Source organism: Geotrypetes seraphini, chromosome 7, assembly GCF_902459505.1.
Source record: "Geotrypetes seraphini chromosome 7, aGeoSer1.1, whole genome shotgun sequence".
Classification (NCBI taxonomy): domain Eukaryota; kingdom Metazoa; phylum Chordata; class Amphibia; order Gymnophiona; family Dermophiidae; genus Geotrypetes; species Geotrypetes seraphini.
The window spans coordinates 105,292,863-105,316,095 of NC_047090.1; the positions used below are offsets into that span (position 1 = coordinate 105,292,863).

Genomic DNA, 23,233 nt, shown 5'->3' on the forward strand with positions numbered 1-23,233 from the left:
ATATCTTTTGAAGGTGCGGCCTCCAGAATTGTACACAACATTCTAAATAAGGTCTCACTAGAGTCTTATACAGGGGCATCAATGCCTCCTTTTTCCTACTGGCCATACCTCTCACTATACAACCTAGCATCCTTCTAGCTTTCGCCGTCACCTTTTCAACCTGTTCGGCCACCTTAAGATCATCGCATACAATCACACCCAAGTTCTGCTCTTCTGTCATGCACATAAGTTCTTCACTCCCTAAACTGTACCATTCCCTCGGGGTTTTGCAACCCAAATGCATGACCTTGCATTTCTTAGCATAAAATTTTAGCTTCTAAATTTCAGACCATTCTTCAAGCTTCGCCAGGTCTTTCTTCATGTTATTCACACCATCCGGCATTAATGGTGAACTAGTAATGGTATATGCAGAATACAAGAATATAGTTAGTATTAGAATAGTCAACTCCAGAAATTCAAGAGAAATACAGCACAATGACCAAAAATAAAGAGGACCTCTGGATCAAGAGTCTGGCTACATTTGCCACTCATAGGAAGTTCACACTGCTGCAGAATTAATTCAGGATTTGAAATCAATATTTACCTTGATGCATATTCTCTTTGCCTAAGATTCCAAAAGAACACTGCCTGCTGCTTTTACTATTCCAAGATAGGGTTACCAGATGTCCGGATTTTCCTGGACATGTCCGGACGGATTTTCAAAACCTGGCACTTTGTCCGGGTTTTGAAAAGCATCCTCAAATTGCGTTGAGCAGGGAGGAAGTCTGCACATGTGCGGAAGCCATGAAATGACATCACATGCACATATGTCATTGTGTGACATCCGCGCATGCGCAGACTTCCTTCCTGCTCAAGAGCAGGCAGTGGGGGGTGGGACTTGGGGCTGGATTAAGGAGTTACAGGGCAGGGATGAGGTGGGTCTAGGGGATATAGATTTTCTGACTGGAAAATTTGGCAATCCTATTCCAAGGGGGTCTGGGAGAGCAAGATTCTTGGTGCTATCCACTCTTGTTCCTCTTTAACAAGGACTTTGGAATGTACTTCAGCCCAGCTCTCACACTTCTGTGCCTCCTTGTTGAAGATGGGGGTGCGCTTTACAGCCTGACTTATTCATATTAATGTTTCTCTTTCCCATTCTACTGGATATTAATTCTTGTTAGAGAGGTGCTCTCAAGAACCCCTCTTTTTGGTAGTGGCAAAGACATTTGTTCTGGTTCTTGTTTTGTTAAGTTTGTATATAGTCTTGTTTATTTTAATGGTTATGTTTAAATTAATGTTTTATTTTTTTAATATTGTAATTTTAATTGTTTCTTTTTATGTATGTTCATTGCTTTGAAGTAAGATTAAGCGATTAATCAAAAATTTTAATAAACTTGAAACTTGACAGCAAACAAACAAACAAAAAAATCAATCTTTACAAAACACATCATTTAGACAGAATAGAAAAGGGATGTTCAGCTTTAGGCAACTTTAATGTATCAAACGTAGACTGGAGTCATCTGCTTGGATACTTCAGCAAGCTACAATTTCAGAAAGGTAAAATTTAGTGTCTAGTCACATGATTCAATATTAGACTATAATTTGAAATAAGTCATACTGGGATATTATAGAATAGCAGGCTTCAAAGTAAGTGATATGTTGAAGGTGGCCTATCAAAATGCCAAGCATGGAAGGATTCAAAGGAAACTGAGTGGTTATAGGAGATAGAACTCTGAAAAGAAGGTTGGCTAAGAAAAGGAAAGAGAACAATCTGGTTATCTAAAAAAGGCAACAGAATGTAATGTGCAAGCAATTAATGTATTCAAAAAATACCAATAAAGAAGGAGAGGTAGAATTATTAGAAGAAAATAATAATAATAAAAAAGGAGGCAGGTTAGTTAAAACTGCAAAGATCTAGGAAAGCTGAAGACTGTCCAATCTATATTAAAAAAGGGCAATACGAGTCTTCTGTAGGTATGTAAAAAGTGAAAAAACCAAAGGGGAAAGAAGAAGAAAAACAATCTGAAAAAGAAAACATACCTATAGCAGAAAAAAGAAGTGACAGTACAGGAATCATAAATCCATTTACAAAACAGGAAATACCTTCACATACGAGAGCTGATAAAGGCCACTGGAAGAATTATAGATTTCAGTCTAAATGCCCTCTTTAGTCATTTTGTCTGTTTATAAGAACTTTTGACTCTTTAGTTTGAGAGTTTTAAAGCTGTGAACTACTTTTCAAGACTCCCACCTTCAGAACTGTGTTTGGTTCTGGAGGATATACATTTACAAAGACAGAGTTAAAAGCTGTTTACAGATAGGCAAATCTAACACCTACAGGAGATTGCTGTTTATCAAAGTCAGTTTTGGTATCTTTCCAGTTTGGTCTTCTTATTTTCTGGGTAGAAAGATAACTATAAGACTTATTGATTAACAAGCATTCAGAATCCTTGATTCTTTTACCTAATTCCTTCAAAGTCTGTTCATACCACTATCTTCTAAATATCATAGGTATGCTTAAATTCTGTCAAAATATTGTTTTTCATCCCCCCTGAAGTAGATTGTTTTAGATATCTACCACCCTTTCCAATAAGCAACTATATTCTCTGACTTTTTCTCCCTGCAACTTTATATCATGACCACTGTCTTTGAATTTTGTAGAATGCAAAAATGTAATTTTCCTATACTTTATTCAAGCTCTTCAGACACTGGAAATGTTCCTATCAAATCCCTCCTACTCCCAATTGTTTTCTTTCCTCTGGTGGGTACATGCTGACAGTTTTAAACCCCTCTTTATAGGGCTTATATGTAGGTGCTGTATATTTTATTAGCTCCTCTCTTAGCCACATCCATCCTCACAGTATACTTTACTAGGATATAGCCTATAAAAAGTTGGATACAGTACCCAAAGGACAGTCTTACCATACCTCCTTTTCTCCTAGTGGTACCTTTGCTTATGCAACTGAATATACTGTTGCTTTATTACATTTACAACAATGTATTACCCGCAGTGTACTGTATAACAGACCAGCATTGGAATTATGGGATTCCACAGGTATCAATGAATCATAGGAGAAAAGCTGGAAACTAAGGAATAGTATAAGCTATTAAATCTAACTGAACAAACTCCGCTTCAGAAGCAAATTTATAATGCCCAACAAGTTCATTAAGAGTATGACTTACAGAAATAGAAGGTTCTCTTTGACTTCTTATACTGTGTATGCTACCGATCTCAGTTTGAGAACTGGAGTGCGACAGGCCTTCAAAATAAGGTCTATGAGGAAATTTAAAAAGATGTTGACTTCATCACACAAAAATGTAACAGATTTTACCAGTTATAAACAAGAAATATAAGCCAGGGATCTCAAAGTCCCTCTTTGAGGGCTGCAATCCAGTCGGATTTTCAGGATTTCCCCAATGAATATGCATTAAAAGCAGTGCATGCACATAGATCTCATGCATATTCATTGGGGAAATCCTGAAAACCCGACTGGATTGCGGTCCTCAAGGAGGGACTTTGAGACCCCTGCTCTAAGCTATCAAATCACAGGGCAGTCAGAGACACCTGCCTGGAAGCTGCTATAGCTCAATCAGTAAAAGCCCTGTGCTCCTCTTCCAGAGGTCATAAGTTCAAATCTCAACCAGCTCCACCAGCACATATTTTAATTGGGACATTCTACCTTGCAGGTGCACCTTGATGATCTTACAAGGAGGTCACCATTGTGCAGCTGCAAACCTCCATTAGCAATGAAGTAGAAGCCATGCTAAGGTCTGTATATGTGTTTTTCTGTTTTTAAGCTTTTGCAAATGAAGTTATGTATGCAATCTATATATTTTTGTCATGAGCTTTCTTTGCTTTCAAGAATGAGCTGATTGAAGCACTGTTTAGTCAGAAAAAAGGGTAGCTTTTTAGCAAGAAAATTAAAGCTGTGCTGTGCTTCAGTTAATGGATCTTTTCCTCTATTTAGCAAATAGCATTGCTGTTTGTCCACAAAAATAGAAGGTTTTGCATGCAATATATCTGTTTTGATATGCACCATTTATGTGGTACCTTATTAAATATATTTTGAGCTTAATAAAGCAAAAATAAATCCCAGAGAGCTATTTAGAAGATCGCATTAAGAACGTCGAAAGAGTGCCTAAGTTTCGTCCATAGAACTCATATCTATTTGAAGCCCAAACTAAGCTCAAAAGTAGACCTGGTTTTCATTCGTCTACAATATGGACATCATATAGACACCCTAAGTCGCTCAGTATTATGTAAATGAATCAAAGGATGCCCAAATTGAATGATTGCCCAAACTACGCCCATTCCACACTCACACCTATTGAGTTAGGTGTGAGTTTTAAGCATAGGCATCCTTGAAATTATGGCTGCGTCTACACCTAAGTACCAATTATCACTTGTTAAGACCCTTAATTGGCTCATTAACTACTTAGTTTGAATGCCTAACTTTAGGCATGACTTAGGCGCCCTTTATAGAATTGGAGCTCATATGCATGGGTAACTATCATATTTTTCTGAACTGTTACTTGTCTGTGTGATATAACTAATGTTTGACCACAAAAGATAAAAGTAGATGCCCCTCAGAATTAGGAGATCAAAGTTTTCAGCTTAATATTGTCGTTCTCATTTATTAATTCCATATGCTGGCCTATCAACTCTATTAATATAAACTATTACAACTAAGTTGGGGTTTTTTTTGGTAAATCTTTATTCATTTTCAAAACTTATACAAAGCACAAAGTATACAATCAGAAAAAACATATAACAGCACTTATCGTCGAACAAATACTAAACAAAATATTTTTCTCCCTCCCACCCTCTCTGGATGTGCATAAAGACCAATAAGGAATTAAAGGTTCATCAATTAGTCAGTCTAATGGGCCCCATATTTTTTTAAACTGTATATTATTTCCCATTTGTTCTACATACAATCTTTCATATCTGTAATACAGAGTGTTTCTCACCAAAAAGAATAATTTAATCTGTCCTAGTTCTTCCAGTTTCTAGTTATCAACTGCATGGCCATCCCTGTCATGATCAGAAGAAGTCTGCTTTTATATATGTCTATTGGATTCCTAGCTTTCAACAATGTCCCAGATAGGACTACATCATAAGACAATGGTATCGAGACCTCATGTACCATGCTAATTTTTCCCCATATTGATTTCCAAAAATTGAGTATCAAGGGACAATAAAACAACAAGTAATTCAGTGTATCACATCAAGATGACAGTGCCAGCATCTATTAGACTTTGAGCTATCCAACTTTTTTAAACGAACAGGGGTCCAAAAAAATTCTATATATCAAAAAGAACCAAGTTTGTCTCATAGATGCTGATGCTGTACATCTCTTTCTCCAAGTCCAAATCCGTGGCCATTGTGTATAATGCTGCTTTGATTCAATGCTTCAAATTGCCTTTTAAACTTGTTTTAGGGTTGTTGTTTTTTTGCCAATCAGATATTAATTTATACCACTTAGCAGCCTGATGTCCTTGAAAATCTGTCTGGATGAATAGGCCTGGCAAGCTATACTGATTTTTTAAGTTCCACCAATCAGGGAACCCTTTCTGAATGGCCTGTTTCAACTGCAACCATTTATAACCTTGAGACTTTGATATGCCAAATAATTGTTGTAATTGTAGTAAATTTACCATTTTTCCATTTGAAATCGCATCATCTAAAGCAGTGGTTCCCAAACCTGTCCTGGGGGACCCCCAGCCAGTCAGGTTTTCAAGATATCCCTAATGAATATGCATGAGAGAGATTTGCATATAATGGAAGTGACAGGTATGCAAATCTCTCTCATGCATATTCATTAGGGATATCTTGAAAACCTGACTGGCTGGGGGTCCCCCAGGACAGGTTTGGAAACCACGGATCTAAAGTATGTATGCCTGCCTGCAACCAATATTTCCAGAGGATTTTAGACCAATTTGTATCTTGGAGTTTAACCATAGGGATTGATACATAGATTGCTGTGTTGGAGTAGGAGTTAAGGTATTTATATATTTTAGGAAACCCATGCTATGCAGCTAGAACTAACGCCAGCTCAATGCTGGCTTTAAGGTCTAGCATGCGCAGCAATTCAGCGCACACTAAGTGCACACTAAAACTGCTATCGCAGCTTAGTAAAAGGAGCCCTTAGGCCCTGATTCTCTAAAGTGCATCCCGATTTTAGGCGTCCTACAGCTGTCTAATCAGCCAATCGGGATGCACGTTTTTAAAAAAAAAAATGCTCCCCAGGCAAGCCTGAAGGCACCTCCGGGAGCCTAGGGAGACCCGCAAGATGCCTAAGCTCGTCTAAGGGCCTTAGGCTGAACCTAGGTGGCCCTACGCGTCTCCCTAGTAGAGGAGAAGCTTAAAATGTAGGCCAGCAAAATGCTGGCCTACATTGTAAGTAGACGCGGCCGCTATACTTATCGCGGCAAGGGATCTCTCTGCCGCTATAAGTATAGCGGGCCGCGAACCCCTGACCAGGAGGGTGCCCAAACCCTCTGCCCGAAGACACACACCCCCACCCCCCGACACTACCGACCGCCCCCCGACACTACCGATCCCCCCCCCCCGACAATATCGATAGCTGGCAGGAGGGTGCCCAATCCCTCCTGCCCGAAGACGCACCCCCCCACTACCGACCGCCCCCGCGACACTATCGACCGCCCCCCCCCGACATTACCGATCTCCCCCCCCCCGACAATATCGATAGCTGGCAGGAGGGTGCCCAATCCCTCCTGCCCGAAGATGCACCCCCCCCCCGGCGCTAACCCCCCCAAACCTTCACTCCATCAAACCTGTTCTTAGAAGGGTCTTGTACGTCTTGAGCCGGCAGGCACGCCTCGTCGAAATGAAGCGGGCCCGCCCCTTCCCGATGAGTAAGCTATTTCCTAAAGTGAAGTCCAAACTCTATCATGCCTAACTCAAGACAAAGTTTCATTGAAACTCAACTTCTTCAGGGACTGTAAACCTTATTTTTCAATGGGATTTTACAGCAGATTGACTTGTTAAACATTTGCACAGCACTTTCAAAGAGATGTGATATGAAAGTTTTAAGATTTAATTGGAATAATTTGAACTTTGGGTAATTCACATTTACAGTAATACAGTGGATGGTCCAGCTGATAGAATAAAGGAGAGCAGCATTTTACAGCCAATATTAAGCTGAAAACTTTAATCTAGTTCTGAGAAGCATCCACTTTTTATGGTCCAACATTAGTTATATCTAATAGTCTGAGCACAAAACAAAATGTACATGTTTTCTAAAGTATTAGTATGCAAACAGTATAACTTTATTAAGACAAAGGGCAACAATTAAAAAAATATGAGCAAAAAGGCTTAAATACAATTTCAAAAGCACTCTTAAAAAAATGTTTTTGTTCAATTTCAAAACAATGGGGAATAGAAGAGAAGATAGATAAGACTTGCCCAAAAAAATCTACATCTGGATTGAGTCACTTTTCCTATTAATGCTCTAGTAAGAAGTAGGCACAATTGCTAGCTGTGCTATTATAATTTCTAATCAGAATTTAAAAAACTATCCTACTTTAGTTTTGGTTTTGGTGTGCTGAGAACGCTGTCATCATCTTCCATCTCAGGCCCACTATCACTAGGATTTTCAATATCCAGTGTCTCATACAAAAGGTCCAAATCCTCCTCCACTTCTGGGATATGTTCTGCTGGATCTTGTTCTGAGTCCAACACCTAGATATAAAATGTATTAACATCTAATATAAATAAAAATGACACTCTTTTGTGGTTGTCTTAATGTTTCTCAGCCCTCTGCCCTGCATGTATGTCTAGCTGATCAGATTTTCAGAACTACCACAAGAAATATGCACAAGAAAAATCTACATATACTAGAAACCTATTGCATGAAAATCTCTCATGCATATTCATTGTGGTTATCCTGAAAACCTGACCAGTTGAATTGCCAGGAAAGAACCCAAGAAGCATTAAACCATTTGATTGTAATACAATTAGGGAAAGCTCACATCAATCCTTCACAATCGATTAAAATTTTGACCTTATGCAATGTAGAGTAGTTTACCCTTAATTTCCTACATGGACAAGATCTGTACATTGGCCTATCAATGTTATGACACTCCAGTATCAAGGAAAAAAAATGTCAGTGCCAAGAGGGTTTTTAATGAGGTGCTTGAAACATTCATGTTCTTCTATTCTGGGTCGAGTGACAGTGCATTCGCAAATGAGGAGTGAGACTTTACGTGTTCAAATCTTAATTTATAGTTTGTTAGTGACAAGGAAATATACAAATTTCCTTGCTGTTTGCATGTCCTTGTAAATATATGATGGCAGAATATTGGGAAAAGCCAAAAGCTACAGGACTGGTGTCCATTTAGTATTCCACTTTTGAGTATTATGTTATCACTCAGTTGAGTACGTTATCACTCAATTGTGCATCTAGTACTTTTGGATTCAAGTTGCCAGACCACCTTGATCAGTAGTACTCTACCAGTGAATAGATCAAGCATCGAAACATAATGGCAGATAAAGGCCAAATGGCCCATCCAATCTGCCCATCCACAGTAACCATCATCTATTTGTCTCTCTAAGAGATCCCACATGTGTCTATCCCAAGGTTTCTTGAATTCAGACAGTCTCTGTCTTTATCACCTCTACCGGAAGACTGTTCTGTAAAACACCCTTTCTGTAAAATAATATTTTCTTAGATTACTCCTGAGCCTATCACCTCTTAACTTCATCCTATGCCCTCTCATTCCAAAGCTTCCTTTCAAATGAAAGAGACTTGACTCATGCGCATTTACATTACATAGGTATTTAAATGTCAACCATATCACCCCTCTCCTGCCTTTCCTCCAAAATATACAGATTGAGATCTTTAAGCCTGTCCCCATACGCCTTATGATGAAGACCACGCACCATTTTAGTAGCCTTTCTCTGGACTGACTCCATCCTTTTTATATCTTTTTGAATGTGCAGCCTCCAGAATTGTACACAATATTCTAAATTAGGTCTCACTAGAGTCTTATACAGGGGTATCAATACCTTCTTTATCTTACTGGCCATACCTCTCCCTATGCAATCTAGCATCCTTCTAGCTTTCGCCGTCACCTTTTCAACCTGTTCGGCCACCTTAAGATCATCTCATACAATCTCACCCAAGTCCCGCTCTTCTGTTGTGCACTTAAGCTCTTCACCCCCTAAACTGTACCGTTCCCTTGGGTTTTTGCAGCCCAAATGCCTGACCTTGTATTTCTTAGAATTAAATTTTAGCTGCCAAATTGAAGATCATTCTTCAAACTTTGCCAGGTCTTTCTTCAAGTTATTCACACCATCTTAGGTATCTACTCGATTATAGATTTTGGTATCAGCCGCAAAGAATCAAATCTACCCGACAACCCTTTAGCAATATCGTTTATAAAAATGTTAAAAAGAACAGAACCTTGAGGCATACCACTGGTAACATCCCTTTCTTTAAAGCTATCTCCAATGATCACTACCCTTTGTTGCCTTCCACTCAACCAGTTCTTGATCCAGCCCACCACTTTTGGGACCCATCCCGAGGGCACACAGTTTATTAGATGTCTGTGTGGAACACTGTCAAAGGCTTTGCTAAAATCTACATACACATCTAGTGCACTCCCTCTATCCAATTCTCTGGTCACCCAATCAAAGAAATTGATCAGATTTGTCCAACAAGACCTACCTCTAGAGAATCCATGTTGCCTCTGGTCCTATAATCCACTGGATTCCAGAAACTTCACCATTTTCTGTTTTAAAAGCATTTCCATTAATTTTCTCACCACAGAAGTCAGACTTATTGGCATGTAATTCCCTACTTCTTCCTTACTTCCACTTTTGTGGAGAAGGACCACATCCGCCCTTCTCCAGTCCTCCGGTACCACTCCTGACTCTAGAGACTCATTGAAAAGGTCAGTCAGCTGAGCCACCAGAACTTTCCTAAGTTCCTTCAGCTCTCTCGGATGTACACCATCCGGCCCCATCGCTTTGTCTATCTTTATTTTACCTAGCTTCTCACGAACACAACCCTCTGAAAATCGATCAGGGTCTACCACTCCTGCATCCCTATTAATGTTTGTTTTCTGTGGTCCCGCTACTAGTACTTCAGCTGTGAATACAGAACAGAAATATTTGCAAAGCAATTCAGTCTTTTCTTTATAAGCTTCTACATATTTCTCCCCTTCACTTATGAGTCTCACAATGCCACTTTTGCACTTCTTCCTATTACTAATATATCTAAAAAATGTCTTGTCTCTCCATTTTACCGTGTCAGCTATTTATTTTTCCATTGCATCTTTGCTTTCCTGACTACACAACCAGCCTTTCTTAACTTTTCAAGATATTTTTGCCCATCTTCCTCTTTCTTTGATCTTTTATAGTTTATGAAAGCTATCCTCTTATTCTTTACCTTCTTAGCTACTACTTTTGAGAACCAAAGCGGCCTTTTTTTCCTCTTACTTTTACTTACTTGCCTCATTAAAAGGTTTGTCACTCTTACAATTACTCCTTTCAGTTTTACCCACTGCATTTCCACTCCTTTCAGACAACAATTCCTTGACGTAATCCCCAATCTGAACAAAGTTAGTTGTTTTTTTTTAAAGTCTAGAACTTTTGCTTTTGAATGAGCCCTCTCTATACCCATCTTAATATTAAAACGTACCATGCAGTAATCACTGGATGCCAGATTATCACCCTCTGTAACATCAGAAACCATTTTCCCATTTGTAAGCACTAAGTCCAGTATGACCCCAACCTGCGTAGGTTCCATTATCAACTGCTGGAACTGTTCTCCTTGTAGAGAAACCAGGATCTCCCTACTTTTAGAAGACCCTGCAACAGGGATACCCCAATCAACATCCATCATGTTAAAATCACCTATTTTAATCACCTATAGTAAAACATCTTCTTTAGATATATTCTGAATGTCTACTATTAAATCTCTGTCCACTTCTTCCATCTATGGATTCAGTTTACAGCATATCAACTGGGACACCTCAAATTATTCTGGTAAATTTGTGCATCATGGTGGCTCCTGTATAGTCTTGTTGCAAATATATTTCATGTGGGAGCTGAAGATCAATTTTTTGTTCATAACTACCTTAGATATTTTGCACTGTAATCATACTGCATGGGGGTATCAAAGGACACATCATGGGTGACACTGGCTATACAGTCATTGAGATGGAACATACTTGGTTTTCAGGAATGTGGTGGTCAGTGATAACAGAAATATAAATTCAATATTAGATCTACTGTCCTAAGTACTAGCAAATGTGTATGAGGGTTGTACCCTGTTCAACAAGGACTAATATTTATTTATTTATTTATTTTGATTTCTAGCTCGTCCTCCCCGAAGCTCAGAACAGGTTACATAAGAACATTCACAATGCAGACATTTTACAAAATTGGGGGTCATGACTGGTCAAAGGGTAGTGGGTACATAGGGGGGAAAGTGTGGAAAATTCAGAGAGACAAAGGGTTCAGAAGAGGGAAGAGAAAGGGACAAGCAGTCTGTCGGAGTCTGTTTAGCTGAAAAGGAGGGTCTTCACTGCTCTTCGGAATGTCATTAGTGAGTTAGCACAGTAGCACTTTATTTTTGAGTTGTTTGCACAAAGCATTTGCACTTTAGAAAAACGTAGAACTCAGTGAATGATATCTTTAACCTGTACAAGTTGTTAAGAAAAATCGAATATGATTTAATAGCACAGGTGTCTGACAGTTCTACAATATATTGTAGATATTATTGTACTCACAAGTCCTTTATTCTTTGTTGATCTGTCGATTTGTGGACATGTTTCTATTGTGAGGTTTTTGAGTGTTGTAGCTTCAGTAACAGCCATATTAATGTCATGGACAGCAAATGTGTCAATCATTGTTGAACCAATTTTGTGCAGAGACAGATTCTGCTTCTGGGAGGGCAGCAATGTGCTCAGAACAGCTAAAGCCAATTCATACTCTGGCTTGGTTAAGAATCAAATGAAGTTCAACAGTGGAGGTGGGCATGTGTTGACTGCATAGTGTATGTTTACAGGATTTTGTTTTCCTTGTTATGTTTTACAACTTTGTTTCTTCTATATCATAGGTGGTGGTGTCAATTTTTTTAGTTTAGTAATGTTTTATTATTTTTTATAACAGTGATAAGATGAATAAAGTTACTAAATAGGAGGATGCATTTCTACCATATAACAGTATCAAATATAAATTTCCACTACAGTTCCTTCAATTAACAACTGAGAGGTATAATAAACCAAACCACCCAGCCTCCCTCCTCAATCGTTGCCAAAAAAAAAGTCATATAAAGCAAACCTGTCAAGTTCATGTAGAAACATAATTTTTTGACCATTTCCTAAACCTTCAGAAAATGTGAAAGCCTGCCATGAATCTGGACTATATTGGTCTCATATATAAATGCAACATATATTTTGCCACCACATACATATAGTAAATTGAGAGATTGTAAAGACTTCTACAATCTCAGAATGTCTTGTATGGCAATGGCAGTAAGGAAGGAAATCAAATGAAGAAAGGTTTGGACAATTTCCTGGAGGAAAAGTCCATAGTCTGTTATTGAGAAAGACATGGGGGAACCCATTGCTTGCCCTGTACCGGTAGCATGGAATATTACTACTCCTTGTGTTTTGGACTAGTGACCTGGAATGGCCACCGTGAGAATGGGCTACTGGGCTTGATGGACCATTGGTCTGACCCAGTAAGGTTATTCTTATGTTCTTAAGATTGTAATCCATGAAAGAGTCTTTAGAAGGAAATATATTGAAAATTACACCATGATAGTGGAAAGGTTCGGTAGTATGAAGTAATGTGTTTCCAAACTTGAGACCAGAAGTTCTGGACATTAGTGCAGAAAAATAAAATAGGATCCAGTGTGCCTTTATCAGACAAGCATGAACAACAAATAAGAGACATAAAAACATGATGGCAGATAAAGGTCAAATAGCCCATCCAGTCTGCCTATCTACTATCTCATCCTCTTCCAAAGAGAAGATGTGCCTGTCCCATGCTTTCTTGAATTCAGAAAGAGTCTTCATCTCTACTACCTCTACTGGGAGACTATTCCATGCATTTTCCACCCTTTCTGTAAAAATGTATTTCCGTAGATTACTCCTGAGCCTATCACCTCAATTTCATCCTATGCCCTCTCATGAGTTTCCTTTCAATTGAAAAAAACTTGCCATATGCATATTTATACCACATAGGTATTTAAATAGCTCTCAAGAAATAATAATTGATAACAATTTTCACTCCTCAAAAATTGTAATAATGTTACCAACCAACGGTAGGTTTGTCCATAGAAAAGGACATTTAACAATATAGTGGAGAAAAAGCTTCAAGCCATCAGAGCTGGCAATCAAAAAAGATTTCTAGCTGCTCGCTTTTTATCATAGGCAAAAAACTCTACTTTCAATAATGTAATTTTCAAAAGGGACAGAGCCCACCACTGTGCACAGGGAATAATTTACAAAAATTCCACTTAGCTTGAAGCATTGGTGTTTCTTATATCTCAGCGTTGTCTCCTTGCAACAGTCTGAACTCCACTTCCAGTTGCAGCAACACCACTGTTCCAACCGCCATCTGTTGCTGATGATCAATAGTCATGCTGTAAGCCCAAAGCAATCTGAGTTTTCCTTATAAATTGGACCCTGACTGAGGAGCCTCACATGAACTGGTAGCTTGATGGATCTGTTCTGTTGGAGCCGTACTAGATCTGCATACCATGACTGTCGAGGCCAATCTGCAGCAAATAGGATCACATGTCTCAGGTGAGTAATGATTCTGCAAATGACCCAGCCAACCATGGGCCATGGTGGAAACACAAAGCAGCCTCTCCTCCAGTCAGGGCTGAACCAACGTGTTCAACCTTGTGCTTTCTGATTCGTCTCTTAAGCTGTAGAAGCGACTCATCTTTGCATTTTTGGCTGAAGTCATCAAGCTCGTTGCAGGACTTCCTCAGCAAACACAATGAGGTTGAACGCTCGTTAAAACAGTTACTACTCTCCCGGGTCTAGAGTGTGCCGGATGAGAAAGTCAGCATGCACGTTTTCCACTCCTGCTACATGGGCTGCGGAGAGCACCTGAAGCTGAGCTTCAACCCACTTGAACAACATCTTAGCTTCCAGACACAACGGGGTCCGCTTGGTGTTTCTTTGTCTGTTCATGTAAGCTACCATGGTGACATTGTCCGAGGACACTCTGCCTTGTTGTCTAGATCTTTTTCCAATTTTAATGCTAGCTGAATGGCTTGCAGTTCCAGGTGATTTATGGACCAGTTTCTCTGATGGAGAGACCATTGGTCCTGTACTAGATGCCCACCACAATGGGCACCCAGTCTAACAGGTTGGAATCATTTGTTAGGATCACTCACGAGGAGATTTGGAGATGAATGCCCTTCAAATAAAGAGTCTACTTGGACCCACCAGTGCAAGCTGTTCCTCACTTCCACAATCTAGGGCAGCTGAATTTGGAGGGAATGATGCTGCAGGGATTACCAGGAGAGGAGGGAATCCTCTAGGGCAGGGATCTCAAAGTCCCTCCTTGAGGGCCGCAATCCAGTCGGGTTTTCAGGATTTCTCCAATGAACATGCATTGAAAGCAGTGCATGCACATAGATCTCATGCATATTCATTGAGGAAATCCTGAAAACCCGACTGAATTGTGGCCCTCAAGGAGGGAATTCGAGACCCCTGCTCTAGGGAATGCATATGCACTCTTGCCCAGGGTGGCTGCCATCAAGCCTAGGACCTGAAGGTTTAACATTGCTAGGAGATCTGCAAACTGTTTCCTGAGTTTCTGTTTGTGTGACTCAGGAGGAAAGATGTGGCCCTTCGCCATGTCGAAGCAGACATCCAGATATTCCAAGTGTTGGGTTGGTTCTAGGTTACTCTTCTTAAAATTTACTATCCAGCCCAGATCCTGTAGGAGATTCACAACTTGTCACATTGCTTTCTCTCCCAGCCAATTGTCCAAGTATGGGTGAAACTGTACTTCCATCCTGCGGAGGTGAGCTGCGACCACCACCATCACCTTGGTAAAGGTGCACGGAGCCACTACCAATCCAAAGGATAGAGCCACAAACTAGAAATGCCTTTGCAGGATATGAAATCTCAGATCTCCTGAGGGCTGGGAAAATGGGATATGAAGGTACACCTCTGTCAGATCTAGGAAGGCTAGGAATTGCCCCAGAGCCACCGCCACAATTCCTGATTGGACTGTCTCCATGTGGAAGCGCTGTACTTTCAGATCTGCATTTACAGATTTCAGGTCCAGAATCAGTCTCTAATCTTCAGTATCTCTTTTGGTCACTATGAATTTCATAGAGTATATACCATAGCCCAATTATTCATTAGTGACTGGCTCAGGCTCTAGCCTCTTTTTCCGGCTGGCCAGCTGAAGAATCCACAAACAGATCTGAGGAAGGGGCGACAGAACTCAATTTTGATCTAGAACCCAGCGGTCCAAGGAATTTTGCTCCCATGCCCTCCAGAATGCAGACAGCCCGCCAATGTGCAAGAGTGCAGCTGTCGCCTTGGTATCATTGTGTCTTCTTGGAGGCAGGGCTGATGCAAGACCTCAAGGATTGCTGGCATCTGGAGTTGCTAAATTTCTGTCTGGATCCCTGAGAAGAGGCACCTGTGTAATACTGATGGGATAGGCACATGGGATCTCTTAGAGAGAGGAAGAAATAATGGTTACTGCAGATGGGCAGACTAGATGGGCCATTTGGCCTTTATCTGCCATCATGTTTCGTTTCTATGAAGATAAGCTTCTGTGAGGTCCAGAGATGCTAGAAACTCCCTGGAGCCACTACACATTTGGATTTTCAAAAGGCATTTGACAAAAGTACCTCATGAAAGACTTCTGAGGAAATTAGAAAGTCATGGGATAGGAGGTAATGTCCTATTATGGATTAAGAACAAGTTGAAAGACAGAAAACAAAAAGTAGGTAAAAATGGTCAATATTCTCAATGGAGAAGGGTAAATAATGGGATTTCAGGAGTCTGTACTGGGACTGCTACTTTTTAACATATTTATAAATGATCTAGAGATGGGAATAACCAGTGAGATAATTAAATTTGCCAATGACACAAAGTTGTTTAAAGTTGTTAAATCGCAAGAGGTTTGTGAAAAATTGCAAGAGGACCTTGTAAGACTGGAAAACTGGGCATCAAACTGGCAGATGATGTTTAAGGTGAGCAAGTGCAAAGTGATGATGTTTAAGGTGAGCAAGTGCAAAGTGATGCATGTGGGAAAGAGGAACTTGAACTATAGCTACATGATGCTGGAATCTATATTAGTAGTCACTGCCCAGGAAAAGGATCTAGGTGTCATTGTTGAGGATACATTGAAACCCTCAGCCCAATATGCAGCATCAGCTAAGAAAGCAAATAAAATGTTAGCAATTATCAGGAAAGGAATGGAAAACAAAGACAAAAATGTTATATGCCCTTGAATAGCTCTATTAGACAGCCACAACCTGAATATTGTGTGCAGGTCTGGTCGCCGTTTGTCAAAAAAGATATAGTGGAATTAGAAAAGGAACCGAGAAGAGTGACAAAAATGATAAAAGATTTGGGACCATTTCTCTAAAAGGAGAGGCTATAGTGGCTAGGGCTCTTCAGTTTAGAGAAGAGACAGCTCAGAGAGGATATGATAGATATCTATAAAATAGTGAGTGGAGTGGAAAGGGTAGATGTGAATCGCTTGTTCACTCTTTCCAAAAATACTAAGACTAGAGGGCATATGATGAAGTTACTAAGTAATAGATTTAAAACAAACCAGAGTAACAGATTTAAAGCAAACTCTGGAATTGGTTGCTGAAAAATGTGGTGAAATCAGTTAGCTTAGCGGGGTTTTAAAAAGGCTTGAATAATTTCCTATAAGAGAAGTCCATAGGCCATTATTGAGATGGTTTAGGGGAATCCACTGCTTATTCCTATGGTAAACAGCATAAAATCTGTTTTACTACTTGGGATCTAGCTAGGTACTTGAGACCTGGGCTGGTAATTGTTGGAAACAGGATACTCAGCTTGATGAACCTTCAGTCTGTCCCAGTATGGCAATTCTTATGTTCTTATGTTAACTATGCTCCCTTCATGTAGATCTGCAAGCAATGTATTATTTCAGGAGAACAAAATATGATCGCAGATTCCCCCAGCAGGAAACTCGATCCTCACAAGTAGTCTCTGAATCCTGCAGTTTACACCACATATTTCAACTATGTGAAACTCCTCGTGGATCTCTTTTCTATGCAAGACAATGCCCAATGAAACATATTTTGCTCCTTACATCCAGCTCCACAAGTCATAGCAAAAGATGCTTTCTCCATCCCATGTTGGCACAGTCTTCTCTATGCATTCCCACTGTTTCCTCTTATTTCTAGAGAGGTTCAGAAAGTTTCCAGAGACAATGCTCAGCTCATTCTAATTGCACCTCGTTGGCCCAGACTAGTGCTGCCCGATTCACGATTCAAATCGATTCACCGAGTCGAATTAGGTGAATCGATTTGAATCGATTCAATTAAAAAAAAAAATTGGCCTCCCAATTCAATGGCCGACCATTCCCCTGTGCCTTCCTAAAGCAGGAGCTGCAGCGCTGCCTCTTGCTGGCCATCCGCTGCTGCTCCAGCTTGAAGGGGGAGGGTCAGTCAGAAAGGCCTCCCCCAGCTTGCCCGCTTTTGCCTCCCTGCACGTTCTCTCTGCCACGATCCTGCCCCTGACGTCAGAGCAAGGGCAGGACATAGCAGGAAGAACGTACCGCTGAGGACCACAGGCACCTAGAGAGATCGCTATAACACCAGCAAGCCTGCAAGCTGCCCTATTAGCGGTAAGGAGGTGGGGAAGGTGCAGACTTGCAGGAGGAGCAGCGTTCGTTCCCGGCCGGGGGGGAGAAGAAAATGTGCCTTCGGGGCGGGGGTGGAGCAGCGTTCGTTCCAAGCGGTGGGGGGGGGGGGGAGTAGAAAATGTGCCTTCGCGGTGGAGGGGAGCAGCGTTCGTTCCCGGCCGGGGGGGGGGGGGAGCAGGCGTTCATTTGCGAGGGGGGGAAAGCAAGCCTTCTCAGCGGGGAGGAGGAGAGAAAGTGCCTTCCTGGGGGGAGCAGGCCTTCGTGAGGTGGAACAGGTCTTCATGGTGGGGAGCAGGCCATCAGGGCAGGGAAGCAGGCCTGTGCAGAGGGAGGAGGAGGAAGAGTTCCTTTGGCGGTTCATAGTCTTAAGTGCGCGAGACAGACGCAGGCCAACAATTCAGTGCAAGACTTCAGCGCGCCGCAGAAAAACCTTCTTTTAAAGGGCTTTGACGGGGGGGTGTTGGTGGGGAACCCCCCACTTTACTTAATAGTGATCACGCTGACGTTGGGGGGGTTTTGGGAGGTTGTAACCCCACATTATACTGGAAACTTAACTTTTTCTCTATTTTTTAGGGAAAAGTTAAGTTTTCAGTATAATGTGGGGGATTACACCCCCATACCCCTCAAAATGGCAGCACGATCCCTATTAAGTAGAATGGACGGGTTCCCCGCACACACCCCGACGGAGCCCTTTAAAAGAAGGTTTTCTGCGGCGTGCTGAAGTCTTATGCTGAATTGTCGGCGCTCGTTTGTTGGCAAGCGTCTGTCTCGCACGCTTAAGACCCGTCACCCCTTTGGCGGTGGGGAGGCAGGCCTGTGCAGAGGGAGGAGGAAGAAGGAGTAAGAGAGGGGAAGGGAGATGCCAGACCTAAAGTAAAGTGAAGGGAAGAGAGAGATCAAAAAGAGGGGGAGGAAAGCAGAGGAGAGGTGCTGGACTAATGGAGAGAGGGAAAGGGAGAGAGAAATGCAAGACCACAATGGGAAGGGTACAAGAGGGACAGATACTGCACCAAAGTAGGTGGGCAAGGTGCAAGATGGCAGGAGCTGACGTACCTGGGGAAGGGGATACAGGAGGTAAGGAAGAGAGAAAGAAGAAGCTGGATATGGGGAGAGATAAGATGCTGGGCATGGAGGGAGCATAGGAACAGGGACACAGAAGAGAGATGCTGGATGAAAGGGTAGATGAGAAAAGGAGAGATGGTGGATCTGTGGATGGTGGGGTCCATCGCTGCAGCTGTGGGGCGATGGAAATGAAAAAAAGGAAAGATGCCAGACCTCTGGGAGAGGAAAGGGAAACACAAGGGGAGGACAGAGATGGAAGATGGATGGTTAGCACGGAGAAAGAAGAAAGAAGGAGAGCCTGATCAGAAGACAACCAGACCAACATGGGACCAACAAGATTTGAAAAATGACCAGACAACAAAAGGTAGGAAAAATAATTTTATTTTCTGTTTTGTGATTACAATATGTCAGATTTGAAATGTGTATCCTTCCAGAGCTGGTGTTAGACAGCAAACGTGAGCTAGGATTTAATAGAGAGAGGAAAATCTTTTTTTGTTTGTTTATTTTGTTTACACCAGTGTGGGTAGGAGAAGGCAAAGAGGGTGAAGAGGCTATAAAATAAACCCACCAGGATGTTTGGAAAAAACCACCCAATTGGGCAGGAAAATCGAATCGAATCGAAAAATTGATTCAATAGGCTGAATCAAATCGAATCGAAATTTCTTTTCCTGAATCGGGCAGCATGGCCCAGTACAGCGTCATGATAACCTTCTCCGATTTGTTCGCGATCCCCTTCTTAATCATTCCTAGCATTCTGTTCACTCTTTTCGCCACTGCCTTGCATTGCGCGGACAGCTTCATTGACTTGTTGACCAGTACTCCCAAGTCTCTTTCCTGGGGGGTCTATCCAAATACTGCACCAAACATCCTGTATTTGTGTATAAGATTTTTGTTACCGACATGCATCACCATACACTTATCCACGTTAAACCTTATTTGCCATGTCGCTGCCCATTTCTCGAGCGTGTTTACGTCACGTTGCAGGTCTTTGCAATCCGTCTGCATCTTCACTACTCTGAATAACTTCGTATCGTCTTCAAATTTAATCACCTCACTCATCATACCAATTTCCAGGTCGTTTATAAATATGATGAAGAGCATAGGTTCAAGCCAAACCCTGTGGCACTCCACTCGTGACGCTTTCCCAGTCCGAGTACTGTCGCAATAGATATAGCGGTCACCTGTCCCCCCTCAACGATCACCGGCAGGAGGGTGCCCAACCCCTCCTGCCTCGAAAAACCATGCTCAGGCAGGGCCGGTAACAAAGGAGGTGCAACAGCAGGCAGTAGTAACAGATGCATCCTACCAGAAGGCCACCCACCCCATGATTGCTGGCAGGAGGGTGTTCAACATCTCCTGCCAGAAGACAACCCCCCTCCCCCACAATCGCCGGCAAGAGGGTGCCCAACCACTCCTGCTGGAGGAGGCCACCCCTTCAGCGGACATCCCCCTAACCTTTCAACGTTGGCTGGCTGGACAGGTCTTCCTACCATCCGGCCTGCCTCTTCTACATGAGGCAGGCCCACCCCTTTACGGCCCATCGAAAGAACTGAATATTTCATGGAGTGTGCTAATTTTTTCACATGACTGTATGCCTTGAATTGAATTTTAAGGCTTTTAAGACTCTTAAAAACATTTTTTTTCATTTAGCTTTTGAGTGTGTGGCGCAGTGGTTGGATCTACAGCCTCAGCACCCTGGGGTTGTGGGTTCAAACCCCGCACTGCTCCTTGTGACCCTGGGCAAGTCACTTAATCCTCCATAGCCCCAGGTACGTTAGATAGATTGTGAGCCCACCGGGACAGAGAGGGAAAAATGCTTGAGTACCTGATTGTAAAAACCGCTTAGATAACCTTGATAGGCGGTATATAAAATCCTAATAAACTTGAAACTTGATTCTGACATTCTTCAAAACGATCACATTTATTAATAACATTTTATTTTATGATGATTTAAAAAGAAATACACGATTGTGGGGGGGGGATTCTATTTTTTTTTCTTTTGTTTGTGATTGGATAGATCTTTCCTGTATTTTATGGAGTTCTTTTCTTTCTTCAAGAAATTTGATTTTAATTGTTAGCCGCCAAGAACTATTGTGAGTTTTTGGCGGGATATCAAATTTTAATAAACAAACAAAGCCAACTATTCTGTAACCAGAGCAGAGCGATCTGGATACGCAGGAAAAAAGGATGTAAGAGCATCAGAGCAGCTCATGACTGTACATTGAGACATAGGAGATGACTTTCCCACTTCAGTTCTTGCATAGCATCCAAATGGTGAAATGGTGGACTGAAGCCAACTTATACAGCCGGCATATGGAGGGGTCATCACCTGGATAGGGTTCCCCGAGGCATCCTGTTTAACTGCCCCGCAAAGAGAATCAGGATGGAAGCAGCATCTGGTGACCAAAGAGGAATAGTATGGGTGTGTTAACTAAAGAAGTCTGGGTCCACAAGGAACCTGGGCACTGGGAACCTGAGTAGTGACCTCTGCCATTGAGGGCACTGGCCTGGAAGCTTGCAGTGCACCCACTGGCAGTGCTGCACAAGCAGTCTGTTGGATATGCTCTCCACATGTGCCGGACAAATTCCGAGGAAAAAAAACACACAGGGCTTGAAGCTGACTCCCTCCGGACCCCAGACAAGGCTAGCATGGGGTCCCTGGACCTGGCACACTTACGTTTCATGCCAGCACCAAAATCAGGTACTAGGCAGGATTTTCTGCCCAATTCCAGGACTCACATCAGTTCCTTAGATCTAGAGGACCTGGAGGAGGCAGCGAAGCCTGAAGCTCCTACTCCCTCCTCACGCCTGCCACAGCACACGGTACATGGATACTCCTCCGCTGATAGTCTGGCACAATCTACACATTAATTCATCTGATTAGAAGCTGAGGAGTCCATCCCTGATGCGTTTTTTATTTTTATTTTTTTACAAAATCAAGGGGTTATGAGGCAGAAAATAGAAGTTGAAAAAAAAGAGCAATAAAATCCAAGATGGCCGCCACCAGTAAATTTGTGCCAAAAAAGGCCCATGGGGATAATTTGAAAAACAAAACAAAACACTGAAATAAGGGTTTTAGAAACATAGAAATAGACGGCAGATAAGGTCCACGGCCCATCTAGTCTGCCCACCCCAATGACCTTCCCCTACCTTTCTCTGGAGGTGGGAGACCTGAACCCTACCCCCAGAAACTGCTAAAAACAAAGTTTTTAGACCTCCCCCCCCTCAATTTTCCCATAGGAAATAATGGTGCTGTACTCACAGTCTCCAAAATTTTGGAAGACGTTGATAACATAGGCAGCACTGCTCAAAGGCTGTAGAAAAATGCCCTGGGCAGTAGAAACATCAATTAATTTGAGGTTTTGCTATCTGAGACAATGAAAGAGTAGACCTACTCTGTTTATGTTGATGAAAATTTTGAGTGGCCTCTTCCACTTTATCTCCAAACAGCTCTTCATCTAAGTAAGGTATATTAGCTAGGCGATCCTGGATAGCAGGATCCAAGTCCGAAATGTGGAGCCACGCTTGACGCTGCATTGCTATGGGTAATGCTGACGCTCTTGAAGTTATATTGAATGCATCAAAGTCTGATCTAGTCATGAATGTGCTAGTCTGCATAAGATCTTGAGCGAGTTGTTAAAAATTCGGACGCTAATCTGCCGGGATATATTGCTGAAACTGATTGAGATGTTGCACCAGCTGTTTAAAATAAAAAGTCATATAAATGTTATAATTCAGAACACAACTGGTGAGCTTGGCATTCTGAAGAGGTAGCGTCCAGACTTGTCTAAGGTGCGCCCTTCTGTACCCGTTGGTGCACTGGCATATGACCTGGAACTGGAAGACTTCTTAAGCACAGATTCCACGAGGAGGGTCTGGTGCTGAAGATGAGACTGGTGAAACCCAGGGCAGGATTGTACCCTGTAGAGTAAGTCAATGTGTCTAGGAACCACTGGAATGTTTAATGGGGTCTCCCAATTTTTAAACAGTCTCATGTAAAAGATTATGAAAAGGGAGTTTGAGTAGGGCGCTAGGTACCTCATCAAAATCTAGAGCATCAATTAATGCAGCTTGTGGATCAGGGTCAGATTCTAAATAGACTGGGAGAGCTGTTTAATAAATGTCATAAAGGTTTAGCTCTCTGAAGGAGATCTCCTTCTGGAAGGTGGTAGAGAAGAGTCTGAATGAATCCCATAAGATTCTGATACAGGTAACTCTGGTTCAGACCCAGTATGCATCGACATATGCAAGTCCAATTGACCAGTCCTTGGAGATTTGCATTGAGAGAAAGGAGCCTGGCACTGTGAAAAATTATGATTATGAAGCTTA

At 41.7% G+C, this 23,233-nt stretch overlaps 1 protein-coding gene across 3 annotated transcripts in view; it reads right to left on the reverse strand.

The window, feature by feature from the left end:
- The window catches only part of PACS2 (phosphofurin acidic cluster sorting protein 2), a 474,262-nt gene that overhangs the window by 193,512 nt on the left and 257,517 nt on the right, over positions 1–23,233 (reverse strand). For all 3 annotated transcript variants that reach the window (XM_033952202.1, XM_033952201.1, XM_033952200.1), the window contains 2 exons: positions 7,527–7,684; positions 3,163–3,253 (listed from right to left, as the gene is read on the reverse strand). In XM_033952202.1, the coding sequence (XP_033808093.1) occupies positions 3,163–3,253; positions 7,527–7,684 (249 nt within the window). The remainder of the gene's footprint in view (positions 1–3,162; positions 3,254–7,526; positions 7,685–23,233) is intronic.